The sequence below is a fragment of the Erinaceus europaeus genome, chromosome 1 (assembly GCF_950295315.1).
Source record: "Erinaceus europaeus chromosome 1, mEriEur2.1, whole genome shotgun sequence".
NCBI lineage: Eukaryota > Metazoa > Chordata > Mammalia > Eulipotyphla > Erinaceidae > Erinaceus > Erinaceus europaeus.
Genome location: NC_080162.1, coordinates 149127684 through 149150154, shown reverse-complemented (window position 1 = coordinate 149150154; position 22471 = coordinate 149127684). Strand labels below are relative to the sequence as shown.

At 39.1% G+C, this 22471-nt stretch overlaps 1 protein-coding gene across 2 annotated transcripts in view; it reads right to left on the bottom strand.

Moving 5' to 3' along the window:
• The window catches only part of RYK (receptor like tyrosine kinase), an 89930-nt gene that overhangs the window by 28064 nt on the left and 39395 nt on the right, over positions 1–22471 (bottom strand). The window contains exons 6-9 of one of the 2 annotated variants that reach the window (XM_060196993.1): positions 19621–19765; positions 12912–13012; positions 12373–12498; positions 9058–9144 (exon numbers count right to left, since the gene is read on the bottom strand). In XM_060196993.1, the coding sequence (XP_060052976.1) occupies positions 9058–9144; positions 12373–12498; positions 12912–13012; positions 19621–19765 (459 nt within the window). Of the gene's footprint in view, positions 1–9057; positions 9145–12372; positions 12508–12911; positions 13013–19620; positions 19766–22471 lie in introns of both variants that reach the window. The other variant, XM_060196990.1, reaches the window with a different exon arrangement.

The following is a 22471-nucleotide window of genomic DNA, read 5'->3' as shown; positions in this document are numbered from 1 at the left end:
CTGCCCTAATACAGCTTCCTAGTCTTTCTCAACTCTTGACACCATCTTCCCAGACAATTATTTTTAGTCTATTTGTAGGTTAGCTATCAAGCTCCACCAAAAATTACCACAATCATGGGCCCCTAGGAACATACCTAAAATAGACTTCCTAGCTTCTATCCGCCTGAAGATCCCTACTTCCTTCTGCTCTATTCCTGCTTTATAGCTCCTGTTCACTAAACATTTTGTCCTGCCTTATATCTTACTGCCTTTCAGCCACCAAGTTGCCAATACTACTATGATTCCACCCTAACTCCCTAGGCAAATGACCTCACCAATGTGTCCTGGAACCTCACAAAGGGGGGGGGGTTATGGATCAACTTGCCAACACCTGTGTCTAGCAGAGAACCAATTATAGAAGCCAGAACTCCCACCTTATAACCACCCCAAAAAAAAATTTTGGCCATACTTCCTGAGGGAGAGAAATGTTAGAGGAAAGGCTAACTTCCAAAGGGCTCTTAACCCCAATTCCATCAAGATCCAGAGAGAAAAGAGGAAAAAGAAAAGGGAAGGAATATATATAAACTAAATATATTTACAACTATATGTATAGCTATAAGAATAATAGCCATTACCTAGTTTCACTTTAAGCAGCACATCATTTAACAAAGTTACAGATACTAGATACAGGCCAGGGTTTAGGTTACTATGTACAAATGTACATGAGCAAGGGGCAATTATGTAACTCAAAGTAAAAGTGCTTAATAGCCCTCTTAGACCTAATAAGCCTGGAATCCTAGTAGAAGTTTATGTCTAACTTATTAGACTTTTGTTTCTATACTTAACAAAACCAGCCCAGATCTTAAATGCTCCATAATGAGGGGGAGGGGCAGGCCAGGGCCAAGCTGGTCAAATATAGAAAACTTGCATATTCTTCTCCCCAGCATCAGCAATGAAGTTATACCACCACATGGAGAAACAAGCATAGCTATAATTTCCACAACAGCAGACAGAACGTAGGCAGCAAGACACAAACTTACCCTCTCCCTAGATATCCCTAACATGCAACAATAAAATGAAAGTAGAGATCTATAAGGCAATACACTCTGGTCAGGGTGGAGGTGAGGAAGCTGTCCTAAAAACCCAGCACCCCAATTCTATTCCTACAACTCTGCCACACTATGAAATGACAAATTAAAATCCATTAAGAGGGAGAGGTTAAGCCACAGTGGCAGCTCTCTCACCACTGTATACCTGGAAGATTACCAGAGCTTTGTTACATGTAGTCATAATAGAATAATTTCCCCAGTAAGAGACCCTTGGGGTGGACTCCCAGCTCATAGCCTGCAAGACCAAGAGTGTGGGCAGAGCTGTCACTACCTTGAATGAGGGCCCAGCTGCATAGAAAGCCTAAATTCCCCAGCCCTGGTAATCTAGTGACTTCTGAGTACTTGAAACACTTGAGTTTCTGTGGATACCCTGAGCTCAGGTCCTCACGGTACATCAAGCAGTGAAAAGACAGAGAAAATTACTCACACTCTTGGACCATTATCAGTTGCTGAAAGAAAACCCCAAATTTAACAGAGGTATGTAAACCTAATAAAGAAGACATAAACCCTCCTAGGAGCGTACCTAAAGTAGACTTCCTAGCTTCGTCCCACCCTGAAATCCTTATTCTTACCTATTCTACTCCTGCTTTTTGGTTTCTCTTTATTAACCACTTTGTCCTGCTTTATATCTTTTTTTAAAATTTATTTGGGGGATTAATGTTTTACAGTAGACAGTAAACACAATAGTTTGTACGTGCATAACATTTCTCAGTTTTCCACATAACAATACAAAATCCTCCCTAGGTCCTCTGCCATCCTGTTCCAAGACCTGAATTCTCCCCCTCTCCCCACCCACCTCAACTGTTTTATATCTTATTCCCTTTCAGCCACCAAGTTGCAGGTGCTATCATGATTCCATCCTGACCTCCCTGGTCAGACCACCTCACCAATGTACCCTGGGACCTCACCTCTCCAGAGCCCTACCCCACTATGGAAAGACAGAAATAGGCTGAGAGTATGGATCAACCTACCAATGCCCATGTCCAGCAGAGAAACAATTACAGAAGCCAGAACTCCCACCTTCTGCACCGCAAAAATAATTTTGGTTCCAACTCCCAGAGGGAGAGAAATGTTAGGGGAAGATGACCAGAGGGCTCTGAACCCCAATCCAGCAGGACCCCGAGAGAGAAGAGGATAAGAAGGACACTTGGAAGTCGTAATAGACATAGGTTTGACTTAGAGTGGAAGAGAAGGCAGGACCACAGAAAAAATAGATTTGAAAAAAAAGTGTGTATATATATGTCTATCTATATCTGTGACCTTGGGAGAACTATTGCAGCTTCCAGTGGAGGGGATGGAAACACAGAACTCTGGTGGTAGAAACAGTGTGGAATTATATCCCTATTATCTTATGGATTTTTAAATCAATATTAAATCACTAATAAACAAAAAGACATAAAACTATGTTCCTAAGGATGCCCACTAAATTGAGAAGCTCAATGGAAGAAAAGTTCAACAAAACTAGACAAAGTATAAGAGAAAACATAACAAAAATCAGAGAGAAAAAAATACAGTAGCTGGGCTAAAAATACAGTATAGCCCATCAGCAGAATGACAGAAACTAAGAATAAGGTAGAGTAAACCATCAAGAAAACCTAGCAAAATGTACTAAAATAAATGAAGATAATATGAGAGCTATGTGATATCAAGAACAACAACATTCACATCAGAGGTTCCAAAAGGAAAAGAAAGAGCTAGAACTATTATTTGAAAAAATACTAGCTGAGAATTTCCCCAAAGCAGACAGACAGATTCAAGAAATTCCAGACAAAATAAATCCAAACCTAAGTTCACCAAGGCAGATAATAATTAAATTGGCAAAGTTCAAAGACTAATAGAGAATTTTAAAGTAGCAAAAGAAAAACTAAGAGTCACCCCAAAAGGAATTAGGACTATTAGCTGATTTCTAAACAGAAAGTTAGTGGTTAGAAAGGACTGAAGGACAGATTTGAAACTGTAAATGGGAAAGGCCTCCATACTTAAGAAAGTACACCCTATCCAGCTACACTATTCTCACTACCTAAATACAAATAACATTTAAAGGAATTTATTACTACCAAATTGGACCTACAAGAAATCCTAAAGGTACTTATACTACTACTACTAGCGTTTTCCCTTCTTCCGTAGCCAGTCAACAGCATCAGGTTGAGCCTGATGTAAAGTTTCTAGACCTCCTTTGAATCTGGAGAGGTGGCAGTTGTTGACTAAAGGCACTTATATAAATGAAAATATAAAATGATTTCATACATAGGATAGGTAAATAATGACACAAAACAAGGAAAACAAAGTTAAGAGAAATCTTTGGACTTGGGACTACGAAATTAAAGTTGCCAAGGGGATCTGGGGAGTAAAGAGTGGGTTTTAAAATGGGAAAGATTCAGAGTAACAAACAGAATCACCTGAGAACACAACAAGATCAGATCAGAATTACTTGAACCCGCCTAGCCATGGATGAGTGAAAACACAAGCAACAGTTGAAGCAATCAACTATCACCAAGCCTGCCCTAAAAGAAGTTCTGAAAGGTCTCCTATGAATAATCAAAACATCACTATAAACATGCCATATATCAGAACACTCTTAGAGTTTAGAATAATGGCACTGAAATATCTTAAATCTATAATATCAATAAATGTCAATGGCCTGAATTCATCTATTAAAAGGCACAGAGTAGGAAGATGGATCAGAAAACACAACCCAATCACATGATGTCTGCAGATATCCTTCTTAATTCAACATGACAAAAACAGGTTCAAAGTGAAAGGACAGAAAACTATCATACAAGCTAATTCTCCTTTGAATCTGGAGAGTTGGCAGTCAGCTGAGGTAAAGAACAAACACCTCATCACAGACCCCTGCAAGCGTCAACCCGGCTTTGACCTAGCACGTTATGATTGGGCCCTCCTCAATCGCTATAGAACAGGCCATGGCCGGTGCGCCGCTATGTTCCATCGCTGGGGAGCCAGAGACGACCCGAACTGCCCCTGCGGCTACAGACTATGACCCACATAGTCAACGACTGCCACCTCTCCAGATTCAAAGGAGGTCTCGAAACTTTACATCAGGCTCAACCTGACCCTGTTGACTGGCTACGGAAGAAGGGCAGGGATGCATTGGATCAACCTTCTCGTGGTACATCCCGTGAGTACCCATTCATTGGGGAAACTGACGATCCTTCCTAGCCGACTGAATCCACATGGATCCCAGTCACTTTCAAAGCCAGCAACAAGCAGCTCCTGACAGCTTTCAACCTGATGCTGTTGACTGGCTACGGAAGAAGGGCAAACGCTAGAAGAAGAAGAAGGAAGAAGGGCAAACGCTAGTAGTAGTAGTATGGACCACAAAAAAGGGCAGGAACAGCTAGTCTCAAATCTGAGATGACAGACCTTAAAGTAAATAAAATTAAAAAAAGATAGGGGTGGACATTACTTAATGCTCAGAGGATCAGTCAATCAAGAGGACTTAACGATTATTAACATCTATGCACCCAAATGAGAGGTCATCTACATATATCAAACATCTAATGAAAGAACTACAGCAACAGAGTAATAGGGGGGAATACCCTACTCTTTCAACTTGACAAGTCATTTAGGCAGAATCAATAAAGAAACATGGGAACTAAATGAAGAGATAGATAAACTAGAACTACTGGACATTTTCTGAGTCATTCACCCAAGAAACTGGAATACACATTCTACTCATGTCCACATACGTCATTCTCAAGGACAGACTATATGTTAGGCCATAAAGACAGTGTAAAGAAATTCAAGAGCACTGAAATCATTCCAAGCATCTTTTCAGACCACAGTGGAATTAAATTAACACTAAACAACAAACAAAAAATTAAAGTTCCAAAATATGGAAATTCAACAGTACACTACGTAACAACTACTGGGTCAAAGAGGAAATTAAGGGAAAAAAATCAAAAGGTTTTGTGAATTCAATGAAAATGAAGACAAAACCTATCAAAATATTTGGGACACAGCTAAGGCAGTACTGAGAGGGAAGTTCACACCCATACAACTACACATTAGGAAAGAAGAAAAAGCTCAAATTAACAACCTGACTGCACACCTTAAAGACACCTAAAAGAGGGACAAAGGAACCCTAAAGCAACCAGAATGACTGAAATAACTAAAATTAGGGCATAAATAAATAGCATTAAAACCAAAGAAATTGAAAGTTATCAAAAACCTTCCTGGATCAGATGGTTTTACAAATGAACTCTACAAAACCTTCAAGGAAGAGTTAATACTTCTACTTTTAAAAGTCTTCCAAAAGATTGAAGACATAGGAATACTTCCTCCCAGCTTCTATAAAGCCAACATCACTCTTGATACCAAAAGCAGACAGGGAACAACAAAAAGAGAAAACTACAGAACATTATCTCTGATGAACATAGATGTTAAAATACTAAGCAAAATCCTCACCAACCAGATACATCAGTAAATTTAAAAGATTGTTCATGATGATCAAGTTTATCCCAGGATGCAAGGTTGGTTTAATATACATAAATCAATCATTGTTATCCACATCAATAAAATCAAGGCCAAAAACCACATAACTATATCAATAGATGCAGAGAAAGCCTTTGACAAAATACAACATCCCCTTATGATCAAAACACTATAAAAATGGGAATAGATGGAAAGTTCCTCAAGATAGTGGAGTCTATACATAGCAAACCTACAGCCAACATCATACTCAATGGTGAAAAACTGGAAACATTTCTCCTCAGATCAGGTACTAGACAGGGCTGCCCACTATCACCATTACTATTAAACACAGGGTTGAGACTTCTTGCTATAGCAATCAGGCAGGAAACAAGGGGGAAAAAAGACATATAGATTGGAAGAAAAGAGGTCAAACTATTTGCAGATGACACGATAGTATACATTAAAAAAACAAACCTTTAAGAATGCAGTAAGAACTCTTGGAAATTATCAGGCAATACAGTAATGTGTCAGGCTACAAAATTAACATACTACAGTCAGTAGCATTTCTCTATGTAAACACCAAGTTAGCAGAAGAAGAAATCCAGAAATCAATCTCCTTTACTATAGCAATAAAAACAACAAAATATCTAGGAGTAAACCCAACAAAAGAAGTGAAAGACTTGTATACTTAAAATTATGAGTCACTATTCAAGGAAAAAGACACAAAGAAGTGGAAAGATATTCCATGTTCATGGGTTAGAAGAATTAACATCATCAAAATGAATATACTACCCATAGCCATAAACAAATTTAATACAATCCCCATCAAGATCCCAAACAATTTTTTTCTAAGGAGAATAGAATGAAAGTTACAAATTTTATCTGGAACCAGAAAAGACCTAGAACTGCCAAAACAGTCTTGAGAAGAAAGGACAGAACTGGAGGCATCAAACTCCCAGATCTCAAACTGTATTACAGGGCCACTGTAATCAAAACTGCTTGGTACTGGAACAGAAACAGACATACTGAGTAGTGGAATAGAACTGAGAGGCTAGAAATAAGCCCCCACACCTACAGACATCTAATCTTTGACAGAAGTGCCCAGACTATTAAATGGGAAAAGGAGAGTCTCTTCAACAAATAGTGTTGGGAAAAGTGAGTTGAAAGATGCAGAAGAATGAAACTGAACCACTCTATTTCACCAAACACAAAAGTAAATTCCAAATAGATTAAGGACTTGGATGTTAGACTAGAAACCATCAACTACTTAAGAGAAAAATAGTCAGTATTATTTACACCTAAATTTTAAAGGTATCTTCAATGATACAAATCCAATTACAAAGAAGACTAAATAAAAAATAAACCAATTGGACTCATCAAATTAAAAAGCTTCTGCACAGCAAAAGAAACCACCACCCAAACAAAGAGATTCCTTACAGAATGGAAGATCTTTATATGCCATACATCAGACAAGAGGCTAATACACAAAATATATAAAGAGCTCAACAAATTCAGCAATAAAAAAACAAATGACCCCATCCAAAAAATGCGGAGGGTCTGAACAGAATATTCACCACAGAAGAAATCCAAAAGGCCAATATACATATGAAAAATATTCCCCAAGTTATTGCTTGTCAGAAATGCAAATAAAAACAACAATGAGATACCACTTCACTCCTGTGAGAATGTCATACATTAGAAACAATAACAACAACAAATGCTGGAGAGGTTGTGGGGACAAAGGAATCCTCCTGCATTGCTGGTGGGAATGTAAACTGGTCCAACTCCTGTGGAGAGCAGTCTGGAGAACTCCCTAAAAGTGGATCTTTCCTATGACTCTGCAATTCCTCTCATTGGGATATATCCTAAGGAACCAAACACACCCATCCAAAAAGATTTGTGTATACTTATGTTCATAGCAATACAATGTGTAATAGGCAAAACCTGGACACAATCCAGGTGTCCAACAACAAATGAGTGGCTGAGCAAGCTGTGGTATATATACATAATGGAATACTACTCAGCTATTAAAAATAGTCACTTCACAGGTGGTGAAGCAGGTCTGCAGGTATCTATCTTTCTCTCCCTGTCTTCCCCTCCTCTCTCCATTTCTCTCTATCCTATCCAACAATGACATCAACAACAACAATAATAATAACTACAACAATAAAACAAGGGCAACAAAAGGGAATAAATATTTTTAAAATTTTTTTAAAATATTGATTCATTTTCTTCAACCCATCTTGGATGGAGCTTGAAGGAATCATGTTAAGTGAGATAAGTCAGAAAGAGAAGGATGAATATGGAATGACTGCATTCATAGGCAGATTGAAAAACAAGATCAGAAGAGAAAACACTAAGCAGAACCTGGACTGGAGTTGGTGTATTGCAATAAAGTAAAAGACTCTGGGGTAGATGGCGGGGAGAGTACAGGTCCTGGAAAAGGATGACAGGGGACCTAGTGGGGGTTGTAGTGCTATGTGGAAAACTGAGAAATGTTATGCATGTACAAACTATTGTATTTACTGTCAAATATAAAACATTAATCCCCCAGTAAAGGGAAAAAAAAAAAGAAAGAAAAAAGAGAAAAGAAAGAGGAGGATGAATATGGGATGATCTCACTCAATGATAGAATTTGAAAAATACTACCATGATGCTGGCTTGCCTTCCCTGGGCAAATGACTTCACCAATGTGTCCTGGAATCCCACCTCCCCAGAGCCCTATCCCACTAGGGAAAGGAAGAGACAGGCTGGGGGTGTGGAATGACTTGTTAATGCCCGTGTCCAGCAGAGAAGCAGTTACAGAAGCCAGACCTCCAACCTTCTGCACCCCTTAGAGATCTTTGGTCCATACTCCCAGAGGGATAAAGAATAGGGAAACTTCCAATGGAACGGATGGGATATAGCATACTAGTGGTGGGAACTGTATGGAATTGTACCCCCTCATCCAACAATCTTGTCAATCATTATTAAATCACTAATAATAAATTAAAAGATTAAGTTGAAAATAAGAAAACACAAAGTAAAACTTGGACTGGGTTTGGTGTATTGCATGAAAGTAAAGGACTTTGGGTTAGTGTAGGGGGTGGGGGGGTGAGGCTGGGGGAATTCCAGTCCTGGAACATGATGTCAGAGGACCTAGATGGGGTTGAATTGTTATGTGGAAAACTGAGAAATCTTATACATGTATAAACTACTGTATTTTTTTTGTTACTTTATTTTATTCTTGACTGTAAACCATTAATCCTCCAATAAAGAAAAAAATTTAAAAGAGGGGTCTCCGTGGAGTTTGATTGAGGGATACTGAGACTTTGGTGGTGGGTATTGTGTAGTGACATATGTTGAAGAGGTGTAAAACTGTACTTCTAAAGCATTCATAATCTTGTAAACCAAGGTTATCTCAAACCAAATAAAAATTTTAAAAGCTTCATGAGTTTAATTAACATGAACTGATTTAAAGGCTTGGCACACATTAAGGATCTGTGTCAGCTTAGGCAAGAAAGCAGTACAGAAATAGTATGGATAAAAATCATACCTTTAACTGTTTTTACAAATGCTTGTTTTTCTTTATTTGGATCTTTTTCATCTATTAAAATCCCATGAAAAATACGCCCAAAGGTACCTAAATGAGAAAAATAATAATAGTTAAAAGATCACACGATAACCATACAATTGTAAATAGAAACCTTTCTGTCAGAATATAACTTAAACATAGTGACTATATAGTTAACATTATTTTAGCCCTTGTAAAAAGATGAAAAAGACTGCTGGAAATTCTTTGTCACTAATGTCTTAACTTGCATAGAAATGTCCCATCTAGGCATATGAAATTTATCTTTATTGTCCTAAACAAACTAACAGTCAGAAGCACTGGACTTCAGTAATGGGGTACCCAGAGAGAGGCTAAACTTCAAAGAACTGACAAAGGAGAAAAATAGACTCTCCTCTGTGTTGTTGCAAGCTTAAAAAAGCAGCTTCAAGAGAAAGTTGAGTGGTAATAAGTCTGTAAGTCTTGGATTAAACAGTCCTAAATTCCAATCCTGGATCCAAGAACATAAGGCCTCAGACAATCTGCTTAGCCATTCAAGTCATTGGTAAAATGTGTCCCTAACATCTCATAATTACTAATAAAAAGCTCTCTCTCTCTCTCTCTTGTGTGTGGTATGTGTATAGGGTGGTGGTGGTAATGGCATACTTGATTGGATGCACATGTTACTGAGTTTAAGGACCCAGATGGCACCCATCTGTGGGGGGAAAGCTTCACTAGAGGTGAAGTAGTGCTGCAGGTATCTTTCTCTTTTTATCTCTCATTTCCCTCTTGGTTTTTCTTAGTCTCTATCCAATAAATAAATTCAAAGATAAAAAAGCTCTATGATTCACTGAAAAGTAATCACATTCTACGCTGAAAAAAACTATCAACTTTTCCTTCATTTACAACTTAAAAAGAAAAAAAAAGTAGCCAAACTGAAAACTAAGAGTTCATATTTCATGAGAACTCTTTTTTTTGCCTCCAGTGTTATTGCTGGGGCTCTGTGTCTGTCCTACGAATCCACTACTTCCATTTTTTCCCCTTTTGTTGCCCTTGTTTATCGCTGTTATTATTGTTGTTGTTATTGCTATCGTTATTGGATAGGACAGAAAATTGAGAGAGGAGAAGATAGAGGAAGGGAGAGTCAAATAGTCACCTGCAGAACTGCTTCACTGCTTGTGAAATGACCCCACCCCCTCAGGTGGGGAACCGGGGGCTCAAACCAGCATCCTTATGCCAGTCCTTGCCATGTGTGCTTAGCCCACTGTGATACCACCTGGCCCCCCTTCATGAGAACTCTTAACGGTTGCGGAGGGAATGGGATACAGAACTTCATTGGTGGATGTAGTGTAGAACTATAGGTCTCTAATTTTATAATCTTGTAAACCACTAATACTTAAATTATAAAATTCTGAAAGATATGTTTGCAAATAGTTTTGCTTTGATGCTGACTGCTCTAAAGTGTCTCTTTCTATGACTTGGAGTGCCTATCAGCTCTCACTGACACCCAAGAAACAGGGTAATTTGAAGGTTTGAACAGTAAAGGCCTTGAGTAATTACTATTGTTGCTGTTTTTGTTATTATTTTATTTAATACCTCAGGCATGAAAGTCTCTTTGCTAATCTTGTTGAAGATAATTTGCTTAAAGGTGACTAATATCTCCAAATACCCTAGCTAGTACACAGGCAGAGGTATACCGCCACTTGTTAGTCCCCTTCCTTGATAGGTCTTCCCTTCTAGGGCTACTCAAATCTACCTTGCTTGAGCTTCTTCACTCATTCCTAAAGCAGCACTCTTCCTAATACCTAGATCCTGCCTAAAAATAATTCCTATACAAGATTTACATAAACTTGAAAACAAAACTTTTGGCTGGAGAGGTAGCATAATGGTGAAGTGAAAGACTTTCAAGCCTGAGGCTGAGTAGTACTCTGGTCTCTCATTAAAATAAAACAAAAGATTTAGACAAAAACTTAGGAATGTAAGGAATATATGCAATAGTACATCTACACATACATTATTTTAGCAAAAGGTTAAAGCAGTTTCTATCAGCAGTGAGTACAGAGCTTATCTTGACAGCCCTCTGTCAGTCTGGATATTATCTTTGTACATTTTACCAGTCTGACAGATGTAAAGTGATATGTGACTACTGTTTGATTTGCATTTACCACATCCTTGGGGAACTTGATCTCTTTTAAATGTTATTTAGGTCACTGAGTTTTCTTTTATAAAATCAATAGGATTAAAAAAATAATAAACTAAGAAAACTCTACCTGGAATGGGGAGATAGCATAGTGATTATGTAGGGATACTTTAGTGCCAGAGCTGAGAAGTGATATAATTATACCACTGTAAAAGATTACTTACTTTATCCCAGAGAGACTGCAAAAGAAACTGCAAATGTAACATTCATTGGTGTCTCATTCTTTTAGTGTTAAGAAATGCTATATATAGGTCTACTTACTTTCTTCAGAGTACAGTAGATCTGAAAACTAGTTATACTTGCAAAATAGCCATTAACAAGTGCTATTTACTCATTCAAGAATAGATACTCTCCCCTCCAAAAATATTGGCTCTGTTAATTACTACCTGTCACTGAAGACAATTTAAGTTCCTCACTTAGTTGTGATTTAGTTTAAGGATACCAGATGAATACACAGTGATTCAAATATACCTGAAATATTCCAAAATGAATTACAGAAAGAGGGGGGAAATAATTATTTGATAACTTAAAGAACTTATCAAGCATTTTGCTATTAGGTTTTTTTTATTTCTAGAAAAAAATGGAAGAAAAAGGTATTAGTGTTTACCAAACATCAAATATGCATTAGAGATGTTACAGTATTTCATATGCATTATTTCATCTAATTTTTTAAGTAGTCTAAAAATAAGCAACATAGTTCAAATTTATCGAAAAGGGTAACTAACATGGAAGATACTGATTTCTCCAAGGCCACACTAGTAAATTAAACATGGGACAAAGACTAGAATTTGGGGATTAAGTCCCAGAGACAAAATAAAAAGGCCAATTAGGTTAGTGATGACCTTTCAATAATAACTAGATAAAAAAAATTGGAAGAAAAAAAAAGAAAAAAGAACATGTTACAGGTAACTAACACTAGTACATAAACTTTAACATACTTGAAAATCAAGGACTGCACCAAAGAACTAAAGATGAAATAAACATTTATTTCATGTTTGCTTTCTATCACTAGAACAAAATGAGATGAAATTCTTAAGTTTGAAATATATATATATATATATATATATATATATATTAACATTAAATCTTCCTTGAAAAACTGGTCTTAAAAGAATGAATACCTTCTTGAAGTACATCTTTTAGAGTTATTCTCTCCCTGGATATTGCTATATCCTTCACCTTGGCTTTGGCCTCCAAAAGGGTGACACTTCTTAGGTCATTCTTCTCTATCCGCAAGGTAGGATAACCTGAGGAGCCAACAGAGCCAAACCAAGAAATATAAATACCCTTACTTTGGTACTGGGCTCAACCAGAACCTCAAGAATCAAGTCAATGAATGAGCATGAGAACCATAAGAAGAAAAAGGCACATACATGATAGAAAGAAGGTATGAAGGCTAAGCTAAATTCTAAATATGTATATTCCATCAAATACCCAATCTAAAAATGCAGAATTAAAATAAGAAACACTAGAAATAATGTCGCCATCATATTTTAGCCAACTATCCCCCCCCCCAGATGTTCCTGATGTAATTCTGCATGTTAGGTACCACATACACACAAGGAATATGTATATCCCACAAGTAACTAGTCACACAGGACTACTCACCAACACACAACAGTCAAATTGAGTCAATCTTTAGAATTAAATTAACTCTTACTGGTGATAGGAGTTGCATTGTTGGGTGTATCAGCTCTCAGATACTGAGTCGTCTGGGTAGATGGTTGCGAAAGTCCTTGGGAGCTACTGCTGGCACTGATGCTGCAAACAGTTTTTAAGAAAAAATATTTGATAAGTCAGATTCAATGAGAAATTTTCTTTCCCTGTACACTCACTCACTCATGCATAAAGCCCTTACAACCAGCCTAAAGTTCTGATGGTGAGCATAATATGCGTGGGTCTCTGATGAAAACTTTTCATGAAACTGTAAACTACCTCATAGTGCTGAGCTCTATTTCTATTTCCCTTTCCTTTCTATCTCCACAATCATTGAGTGGATTCATCTTATAAAAGTCATTCAAAAATATAGATACACTTGGACACTATGCGTCTAAACTTCACCCAGTAATATGTTAGGGAGCAATGGGTCATCTCTTGGGAAAATATGCCAGTGTTACTTCACTAAATTGCTTTTAAGGGGCCAAGAGATGCATCACCCAATAGAGGACACGTTTTACCATGTGCAAGGGTCTAGGCTCAAGCACTCAGTGTCACACAGTAGTGTCATGCACAGGGGAAGTATCACAAGCAGTGTGGTGATACTGTAGTATCTTGCTCCCTGATATACACTCTCTCTATTACTGATACTTAAGAGGTGGGAGGGAGTCCTCTGGGGACCTGGCAGGTTTGTTCAGGTACAAAAAACCTCAGGAGCAAAAAAAAAAAAAAGAGAAGAAATAAAAGATATGTCTCTTTCAATGACGGTCTAAAATAGAGTGGCATATTCATGAGGAAATCAAATTAAATCAATGTGTCAAGATGCTTGAAGCTTGGTAATCAGTAACATCTTGCTCAAATTTATTTAATCTCATAATTTTTTCCTGCCTTTTTATAATTCATGAAGCTTAGCCATCCAGCTGTTATAGCATAATCTTTAAATGATCAGGAGACAGAGGAGATAACAGGTCCAAATAATTGCTAACCCTGCCTTTCAGATGACTACAAAGACTTCTGAAATGTGTATTTTTGACTTATCAGTGAGTAACAACTTTATATCAGCTCACCCTCAGGCACATTCCAGATTCAGTGCCTCAACTCTCGTAAACAGCAGCAGTGAAGTACAAAACTTCAGCACCAGGGATAAAATCAGATGGTTGGCGTCATCCCTGTCACTGTCAAACTCAGCTACAGGGGCTTCAGGACCCAGTCAGAGACTCTCAATATGTAAAGTCTTTTACTGGTCATTGCCCACACAACAGTTCAGCATTTTCAAAATGTGGTGATTAAGAAAGTTCATAATGATCAAAAGCAGCACATGTAGTAGGTATGGGCTGTAAAATGGGAGATCATAAACCCTGAAATCAAAGCTGTTATGATCTCAGGCAGACTAACACTGCTGGAGTCTCCAATTCTTCATGGAAAGCAGCACAATACCACTTCCCCAGAAAACTTGTGAGAGAATTACACAAAAAATGTTTAAGTACTGAGGACAGTGCCTGGCCATGAAACATACATTTATAAATTATTATTACTATTATTATTAGCATCCCCAAGTCTTAGAATGATAGGGATCTGGTTTTGTAGTTCTGAGTACTACTCAAAAGGTTAGATTAGAAATTGAAAGTTCTTGAAAGTCCATGATTTGGGGGCTGGATGGTGGCCCACTAATTGAGCACATACATTATCATGCACAGGACCTGGGTTTAAGCCCCAGCTCCCTGCCTGCAGGGAAGAAGCAGCTTCACAAGTGGTAAAGCAGGTCTCCAGTTGTCTAGCTTTCCCCTCCCTCTCTATCTCCCCCTCTGTTCTCAGATTCTTTATTCTGCATAAAAAAGGGGGGGAGGAAAGGAAAGCAGAGGGGAGGAGAGGGAGCAGGAAGAGAAGGGAGGGGATAAGATGGCCACCAGAAGCAGTGGACTTGTAGTGCCAGCACTGAGCCCCTGTGATAGCCCTGATGGAATAAAACAAAAACAAAAAAATAAAAACACAACAGTCCAGGACTCACAATGGAGCTGAAGAGAAACATTACCATCATCAAAAGTGGGAGGATGAATATACAGAGTTTTATTAGTTTATTCACCTACAAGGTGGGATTTTTGAAAACCTAGCTTAAGATCTTTGTGAGACTCAAACTGAATAATATCTTTGTCAAAGCACCACCAGCATACACTGACAGTCTGAATAAATGTACAGATTTCAACGTAATGTGTTACACTGCTCTTCAGTACCTCAACTGTAGATGGCACTCTAGCGCCACTTAAGATTTCTTGGAAAGTGTGTGGGTGCCAAGTTGTTACCAGTATGTTCATTTTTATCTCTGATTCAACAAACATTTAGTAGGTCTGCATAACAAGCAGAGCTCTTTGTTAAATGCCCAGAACAAAACCTCTTTGAAACCCCACTAATATTCTCTAATTCTATTCCAGGTGGTTCACTTCCTAACAAAGTCCCAAAACCTAGATACAGACCAGGTCCCCTAAGATAAAGCATATGTTCACACGTATCCATAAACTAGGGCAAAATATATACCTGATAGCAAAAGTACACAATAGTCTGCAGTGAGTACCCCCCAACAGCTCATCTGCACTATTCCAGCCTTTAGGTCCATGATTGGTCAACAATTTGTTTGGCTTTGTATGTTAACTCTCTTTTCAGCCACCAGGTTCCAGATGCTAGCATGATGCCAAGCAGACTTCCTTGGACAGACGACCCCACCAATGTGTCCTAGAGCTCTGCTTCCCTAGAGACCCACCCTACCAGGGAAAGAGAGGCAGGCTGGGAGTATGGATGGACCAGTCAACGCCCATGTTCAGCGGGGAAGCAATTACAGAAGCCAGACCTTCTACCTTCTGCAACCCACAATGACCTTGGGTCCATACTCCCAGAGGGTAAAGAATGGGAAAGCTATCAGGGGAGGGATGGGATACAGAGATCTGGTGGTGGGAACTGTGTGGAGTTGTACCCCCCTCCTATCCTATGGTTTTGTTAATGTCTCCTTTTTGAAAGAAAGGAAGAAAGAAAGGAAAGAAGGAAGGGAGGGAGGGAGGGAGGGAGGGAGGGAGGAAGGGAGAAACCCCACTAATGAGAGAATCAGGGGGAAAGGACTCTATACCTGACACCTATTAAAGTCAATTTTTACACAGCTACATCACAGAAGATAGGAAATGAGATAAAATATTTTGCTAGCACTTACTAGTTTAAAATTAATCTAAATAAATGATATCATTTAATTTTCATATATGATAAAACCAGGTATAGAGATATTATCACTGCTTTCAAACTAACATTTGGATTTTAGGGGGAAAAATGATTACTTTCCATCACTTACTGTTTACATTTTCTGGTTCTCTCTGTGACTCATTCATTTGTTTTCATTCAACAAACAGTTATTAAGTATCTACAATTTTCCAGGTACTGTGCATGATGCCAGCAATACAGCAGTGAATATAACAGGCGAAGAGCCAGCCCTTATGAAGCCCATGTTCCAGGGAGGATTTGTTTAATTCCTGTTTGCCCAAGTAGGCTATAAATTCCATGAGGGCAGAAAAAGTGCCTGTGTGTTCACTTTGCTCTTCCCAGCACTTACACTGATGCTTGAACTAGCAGGCACCGAGTGGGCCCAACTGAGCCTCGGTGAGAGCTCAATGAACACTTAGTGAATCAATCAACAGAAAAAAGAAATACACCTTGGAATAGAAAAATACAAACCAGATGAATTGGCTACTTCTGACAAGAACTACTCATATTTAGCGAAAGAGGCAAAGACTTACTGGTAAGATAAATGTGGTTTTTTTTTTCCTTTGCTACTACCCCATCCTACATTCACTAAACAAGTGCCTATTAAACAGTGGCTACAGACAAACTAAGGGGACCTGTCATCCATAATGCCAGGGTGACAGGATACTGGAGATCATGGGAAATGGGAAATGAAGGCAACTGCCAAACATGCTCTGGCATCCCACAAAAGAAGGATAGACTTAAATTCCTGAACTAGCTGGCAGGAACTACACAGTGGACTGGGTACAGATCATTCCCTCTGAAAAGATTTTATAGTGAATGTAAATAGAAGCCTCAACAGGATAAATGCACTGGGCTCAAAACAGACTGAAAGGATTACTGGAGAGGTGAGAGAGGGAAAGTCATACTCCAACAGCCCTCAGTATGACACACCACAGGCACTTTCATTCTCTGCTTCTGGGGGGAAAAAAAAAAACTCTGTGTAATAGGATCCTGGCTCTTAAATGCCTACAAGGAGAGAACTCTCTACTATTCCTGTCTAAGGAACCTCAAAGAGCCAAGGGTTCCACCAAACCTCACAGGACTGAGCTAGGGGACAGCCCACATGGTGTAGCACAACAAGCCTTGCCATGCGTGTGGTCTAGGTTGGAGCCATGGTACCATACAGGAGTAGTCAAGGCACTTAAGAGAACCAGAATACCAATTCATGGGTGATAATGAGTCATTTCAGTAGGCAGAGGTACAAGTTGCACAGAATCTGAAGTTCTTATACAACCCTGGCTCCTGTGGGTTCACCGCACTAGCACACATGCATACATTCAAGGATAATGTGGCTCTGTCTCAAAGCTGGCTTCTAAATGTCATGCTCTTCAGTGACACCTCTGACTGACTCATAACCTCTCTGCAAGGCCTATTAAAATGGTCCTCATTTTCCACTTGATTGCTTCCAAATGCCTTTTATTTCTCCATAAAATCTAAATTTAACTCCAACATCAAACACATACATGATCTTAACCTATGTGCTTCTTTCATCCTTATACCCTTTCTCTTCAGTCTATACTCAGGTAAGGAAAGTAAACTAGCAAGTCAGAGTACAGAGTTAGAAAAAGCTAACTAAGCCTAGTAAGAGAGTCAAGTACACATACAAAGTGACTAGGGAAGAAAAAGTACAATTATTGTTACAAGGCGGGACGAAGGGGATAAGAAGTGAAGCATGAAGGCTGAAGGAGGAAATACAGGGACTCCTATGAGCAAAGGAAAACACGAGCCAAAATCCTGCAGAACAAAAGTGAGAAACAGATATTCATTTATTAGATGCTGCATACAGTAAGAGAAAGAAAGGTTTGAAGAGTAGTAGATATACAGCTCCACATAAAAAAGTTTAATTAATAACAAATTTAAAACGTGAGGGGTGATTTAAAAGCCAAGCCATGAGATAGTGGATGTCTTATAAGGATTTACCAAGAAAGGAAACATGAAATGCTGCTGGGAAAATAAACCTATCTCAAAACTATGAGAAAAATGTTGATTTTAGGGCCCGGGTGGTGGTGCACCTGGCACCTGGTTGAGCATACTTGTTACAGTATGCTAGGACCCGGTTCAAGTCCCTGGTCCCCACCTGCAGAGGGAAAGCTTTGTGAGTGGTGAAGCAGTGTTGCAGGTGTCTCTCTGTTTCTACCTCTCTACCTCCCCTTCTCCTTCTTGATTTCTGGCTATTTCTATCCAATAAATAATTTAAAAAGAAAAAGAAAGAAAGAAAATGTTGATTTTCATAAAATGAAACAAAATAAAACAAAACAGTTCTATCTTTTCCTCATTCCCCTCTTTGGGAGGACAAAACAGAGAAAGTCTTAAGAAAGCATATGCAGAAAGAGAAAAAGAATGAAAGATAAAACCTGTCTGTGATTCCATCTTTACCTCTCACCCCTTGCAATCTCACCCCTTGCCTCCCTGTCAGAGCTGACTCACCCAGTCAGGTGGGGACGAGCAGCTTTTGTATTCCGACACTGTACTATATCTACATATCTCACAATCACCACCTTTACAAACTTTTGTAATTATGGGTTTATGATAAAATACATGAAACTGTGAGATGGATCATTAATTTCATTATCCCAGGCACTTAAGTGTGTAGTATCTAACCCTGTGCATTTCTAATTACACATTAGAATCATCTAGGCAGCTCCAAGAAGGCACTGATGCCCAAACACTACCTCAAACCAATTACATCAGAATTTCTGGAAGGGACAAGCCAATACTACTGAACTTTAAGTTTCCCCCATAACTCTAGTGTGCAGCCAGGTTGACATTTAATTTAAAAAATATATTAGGGGATAGTAGTGCAGCGGGTTAAGTGAAGGTGGCGCCAAGCGCAAGGACTGGCGTAAGGATCCCAGTTCGAGAGCCCAGCTCCCCACTTGCAGGGGAGCTGTGAAGCATATCTGCAAGTGTCTCCCTTTCTCTCCCCCTTTCTGTCTTCCCCTCCCATCTCCATTTCTCTCTGTCCTACCCAACAACGACAACATCAATAACAACAACAATAAAACAACAAGGGAAACAAAAGGAAATAAATATGAAAATAAAAATTACATATTTACTGTAAGGATAGATGGAAACATGAATAGATGGGATAGTGACGGGCAAGCTTGGAGGAAGAAACAGGACTATTTTTAAAACACAGTGTGAGTCAAGAATAGAGTGGAATAAAAGGGTGTGGGGGAAAAAAAACCAGTTTCCATTTCTTTCCCACCAGTTAATAAACTGCAGTTTTTAACTTGACAAATTAAAAATTAATATCAAAGAAACACAGTGGCAGTAACCACAGAGACACAGCTGCCCTTGGGCAGAGCTAACTTGTCCTCCCTTCTTCCCCTCTACCTCCCTGCACTAAGGTGCATGGGTGTGTGTGGCCTCCCTCATACACACAAGCTACTGCTTGTATTTATTTCCCTTTCCCAAAATCTGAAGAATACCTGTCATCCAGTTCGATCCTTTTCATACTATGAAGGTGCAAAACAGCTAATATTATTGCTACAAGAAATATTACTGCACAGCAAACCCCTACACTGATATAAAACACGCGTGTGGAAGTGGTTGGAGCTGCATGTACAGGATCATCTGAAAGACAAAGAAAAGCACAATAAGCCTTTAAAACAAGTACCCACTGCTTTGTGACCCCCATATATATAAGCATCATTCATTCTATGTACCCATTCTCCATTAAGATCAATTAGCTTAGTATGGTGATGTCAAATGCACAAGCCTTTTTAATGTTTTTGTAGTAGTTTGAAGAAAAAAACTTCAGTGGAGTTTTTGGTTAATTAATTCAATCACTCACAAATGATGTACACAAGATAAACTGTAACAATACTGTGCAACAGGAACTTCCACAGTGGCAGAAATGTTCTAGAGAGCTATCCAAAATAGCAGGACACCAACATAGCAGGACACCAATACTATTAAGGTGTATGGAAATATACAAACTTTTGAAATGTAGCTTTTTAAAGTTATCTATCTTTAATTAAAGAGCAACAGGTGACTAGTACAATTATATAGGCTGGACAGCACAGGTCTATAGTCTCTCTCTGAGTGAGTGAGTGAGTGAGTGAGTGAGTGAGTGAGTGAGTGAGTGAGTGAATGAACAGAAAGGGAAAGAGACAGATAAATGCAGATACATGCTAGGGGTCAAGACAAAGTTTATCTGGTAGAGCATATGCTTTACCATCCAAGAGGGCCCATTTTCAAACCTTAGCACCACATGGAAGTACCATGATGACACCAAGAGAAATCCCATGGATAGTGTAGTGATATTAGGATGTTATTCTTAATCTCTCTCCCTACAGATTAGAAATAAAAGGAATGAAAAAGCCAGCCCAAGGAGCAGTGGAATCATGCATGCATGAGGTCCTGGCCCCACAAAAAATAGAGAAAGAAGGTATTTTACATTATTTTCACCAAGAGACTGTTCTTGCCCAAAGAATTGGTCTTAAATATAATTAAGAGCAAAATTTAACTGTCGGTTTAGAGGAGAAACAAAAACAAATTACACAGGAACAAATGACCAAATGACTCAATTTCATCAAGAAAGTGATACTGAAAGGGAATAAGTGGATTTGGATGATATAAAATATATCATCAGGCGCCAGGTGATAGTGTAACCAGTTGAGCATATGTGTTACAGTGTGCAAGGACCCAGGTTCAAGCCGCTGGTCCCCACCTATGGAGGAAAGCCTCATCAGCAGTGAAGCTATGCTGTAGGCGTCTCTCTCCCTCTTGTTCTTAAAAAATTTTTATTTGTGGGGGTCAGGTGATAGCACAGTGGGTTAAGTACACATGGCACAAAGACCGGTGTAATGATCCTGGTTCAAGCCCCCAGATCCCCACCTGCGTGGGAGTCACTTCACAGGAGGTGAAACAAGTCTGCAGGTGTCTAGCTTTCTCTCCTCTCTCTGTCTTCCCCTCCTCTCTCCATTCCTCTCTGTCCTATCCGACAACAAACGACATCAACAACAATAATAACCACAACAAGGGCAACAAAAGGGGGGGGGGAGGCCTCCAGGAGCAGTGGATTTGAGCCCCAGCAATAACCCTGGAGGCAAAAAAAAATTATTTGTTTATTATTGGATAGAGAAAGAGAGAAATTGAGAGGAAGGAGGAGATAAAGAAGGAAAGACAGATAAAACATCTGCAGCCCTCCTTCACCACTTGTGAAGCTTTCCTTCAGGTGGGGACCAGGGGCTTGAACCTGGGTCCTTGCATTGTAATGTGAGCACTTAAATCAGGTGCACCACTGCCTGGCCCCTCTCTACCTCCCTTTTCCCTCTCAACTTCTTTCTGACTCTATCCAGGAAATGAATAAAAATATTGAATATATACATATACTCAATCAAATACATATATGTGTATATATATTTTCTATATCTTTAATCTAATAACACTATCTGCAGACTTCACTTGGATTCTAATTTGTAGAACCTGTAAAAAGACATTTTTTAGATAAATTAATTTGAATAGAGGCTATTACAATCTAACCCCCTCTAGTCCTCCTCTACCATCATGTTCCTGGAACTGAACTCTCCCCCCACCCCAGAGTCTTTTATTTTGATGCAATACACCAAACCCAGTCCAAGTTCTGCTTTGTGTTTTCCTTTCTTGTTTTTCGACTTCTGTCTATGAGTGGAATCATCCCATACTCATCCTTCTCTTTCTGGCTTATCTCATTAAGATACTGTTATTAGAGAGTCGGGCGGTAGCACGTGGTGCAAAGCGCAAGGACCAGAGTAAGGATCCCATTTCGAGGCCCCAGCTCCCCACCTGCAGGGGAGTCGCTTCACAGGTGGTGAAGCAGGTCTACAGGTGTCTTTCTCTCTCTCCCCATCTCTGTCTTCCCCTCCTGTCTCCATTTCTCTCCGTCCTATCCAACAACGAGAACAATAACTACACCAATAAAAAAAATTTAAAAAAAACAAGGGCAACAAAAGGGAAAATAAACTTTTAAAAAATTGAAAAAAGGGAGTCGGTCTGTAGCACAGCGGGTTAAGCGCAGGTGGCGCAAAGCACAAGGACCGGCATAAGGATCCCGGTTCGAACCCCGGCTCCCCACCTGCAGGGGAGTCACTTCACAGGCGGTGAAGCAGGTCTGCAGGTATCTATCTTTCTCTCCTCCTCTCTGTCTTCCCCTCCTCTCTCCATTTCTCTCTGTCCTATCCAACAACGACAACAACAATAATAACTACAACAATAAAATAACAAGGGCAACAAAAGGGAATAAATAAATAAAATAAATATTTTAAAAAATTGAAAAAAAAAGATACTGTTATTAAA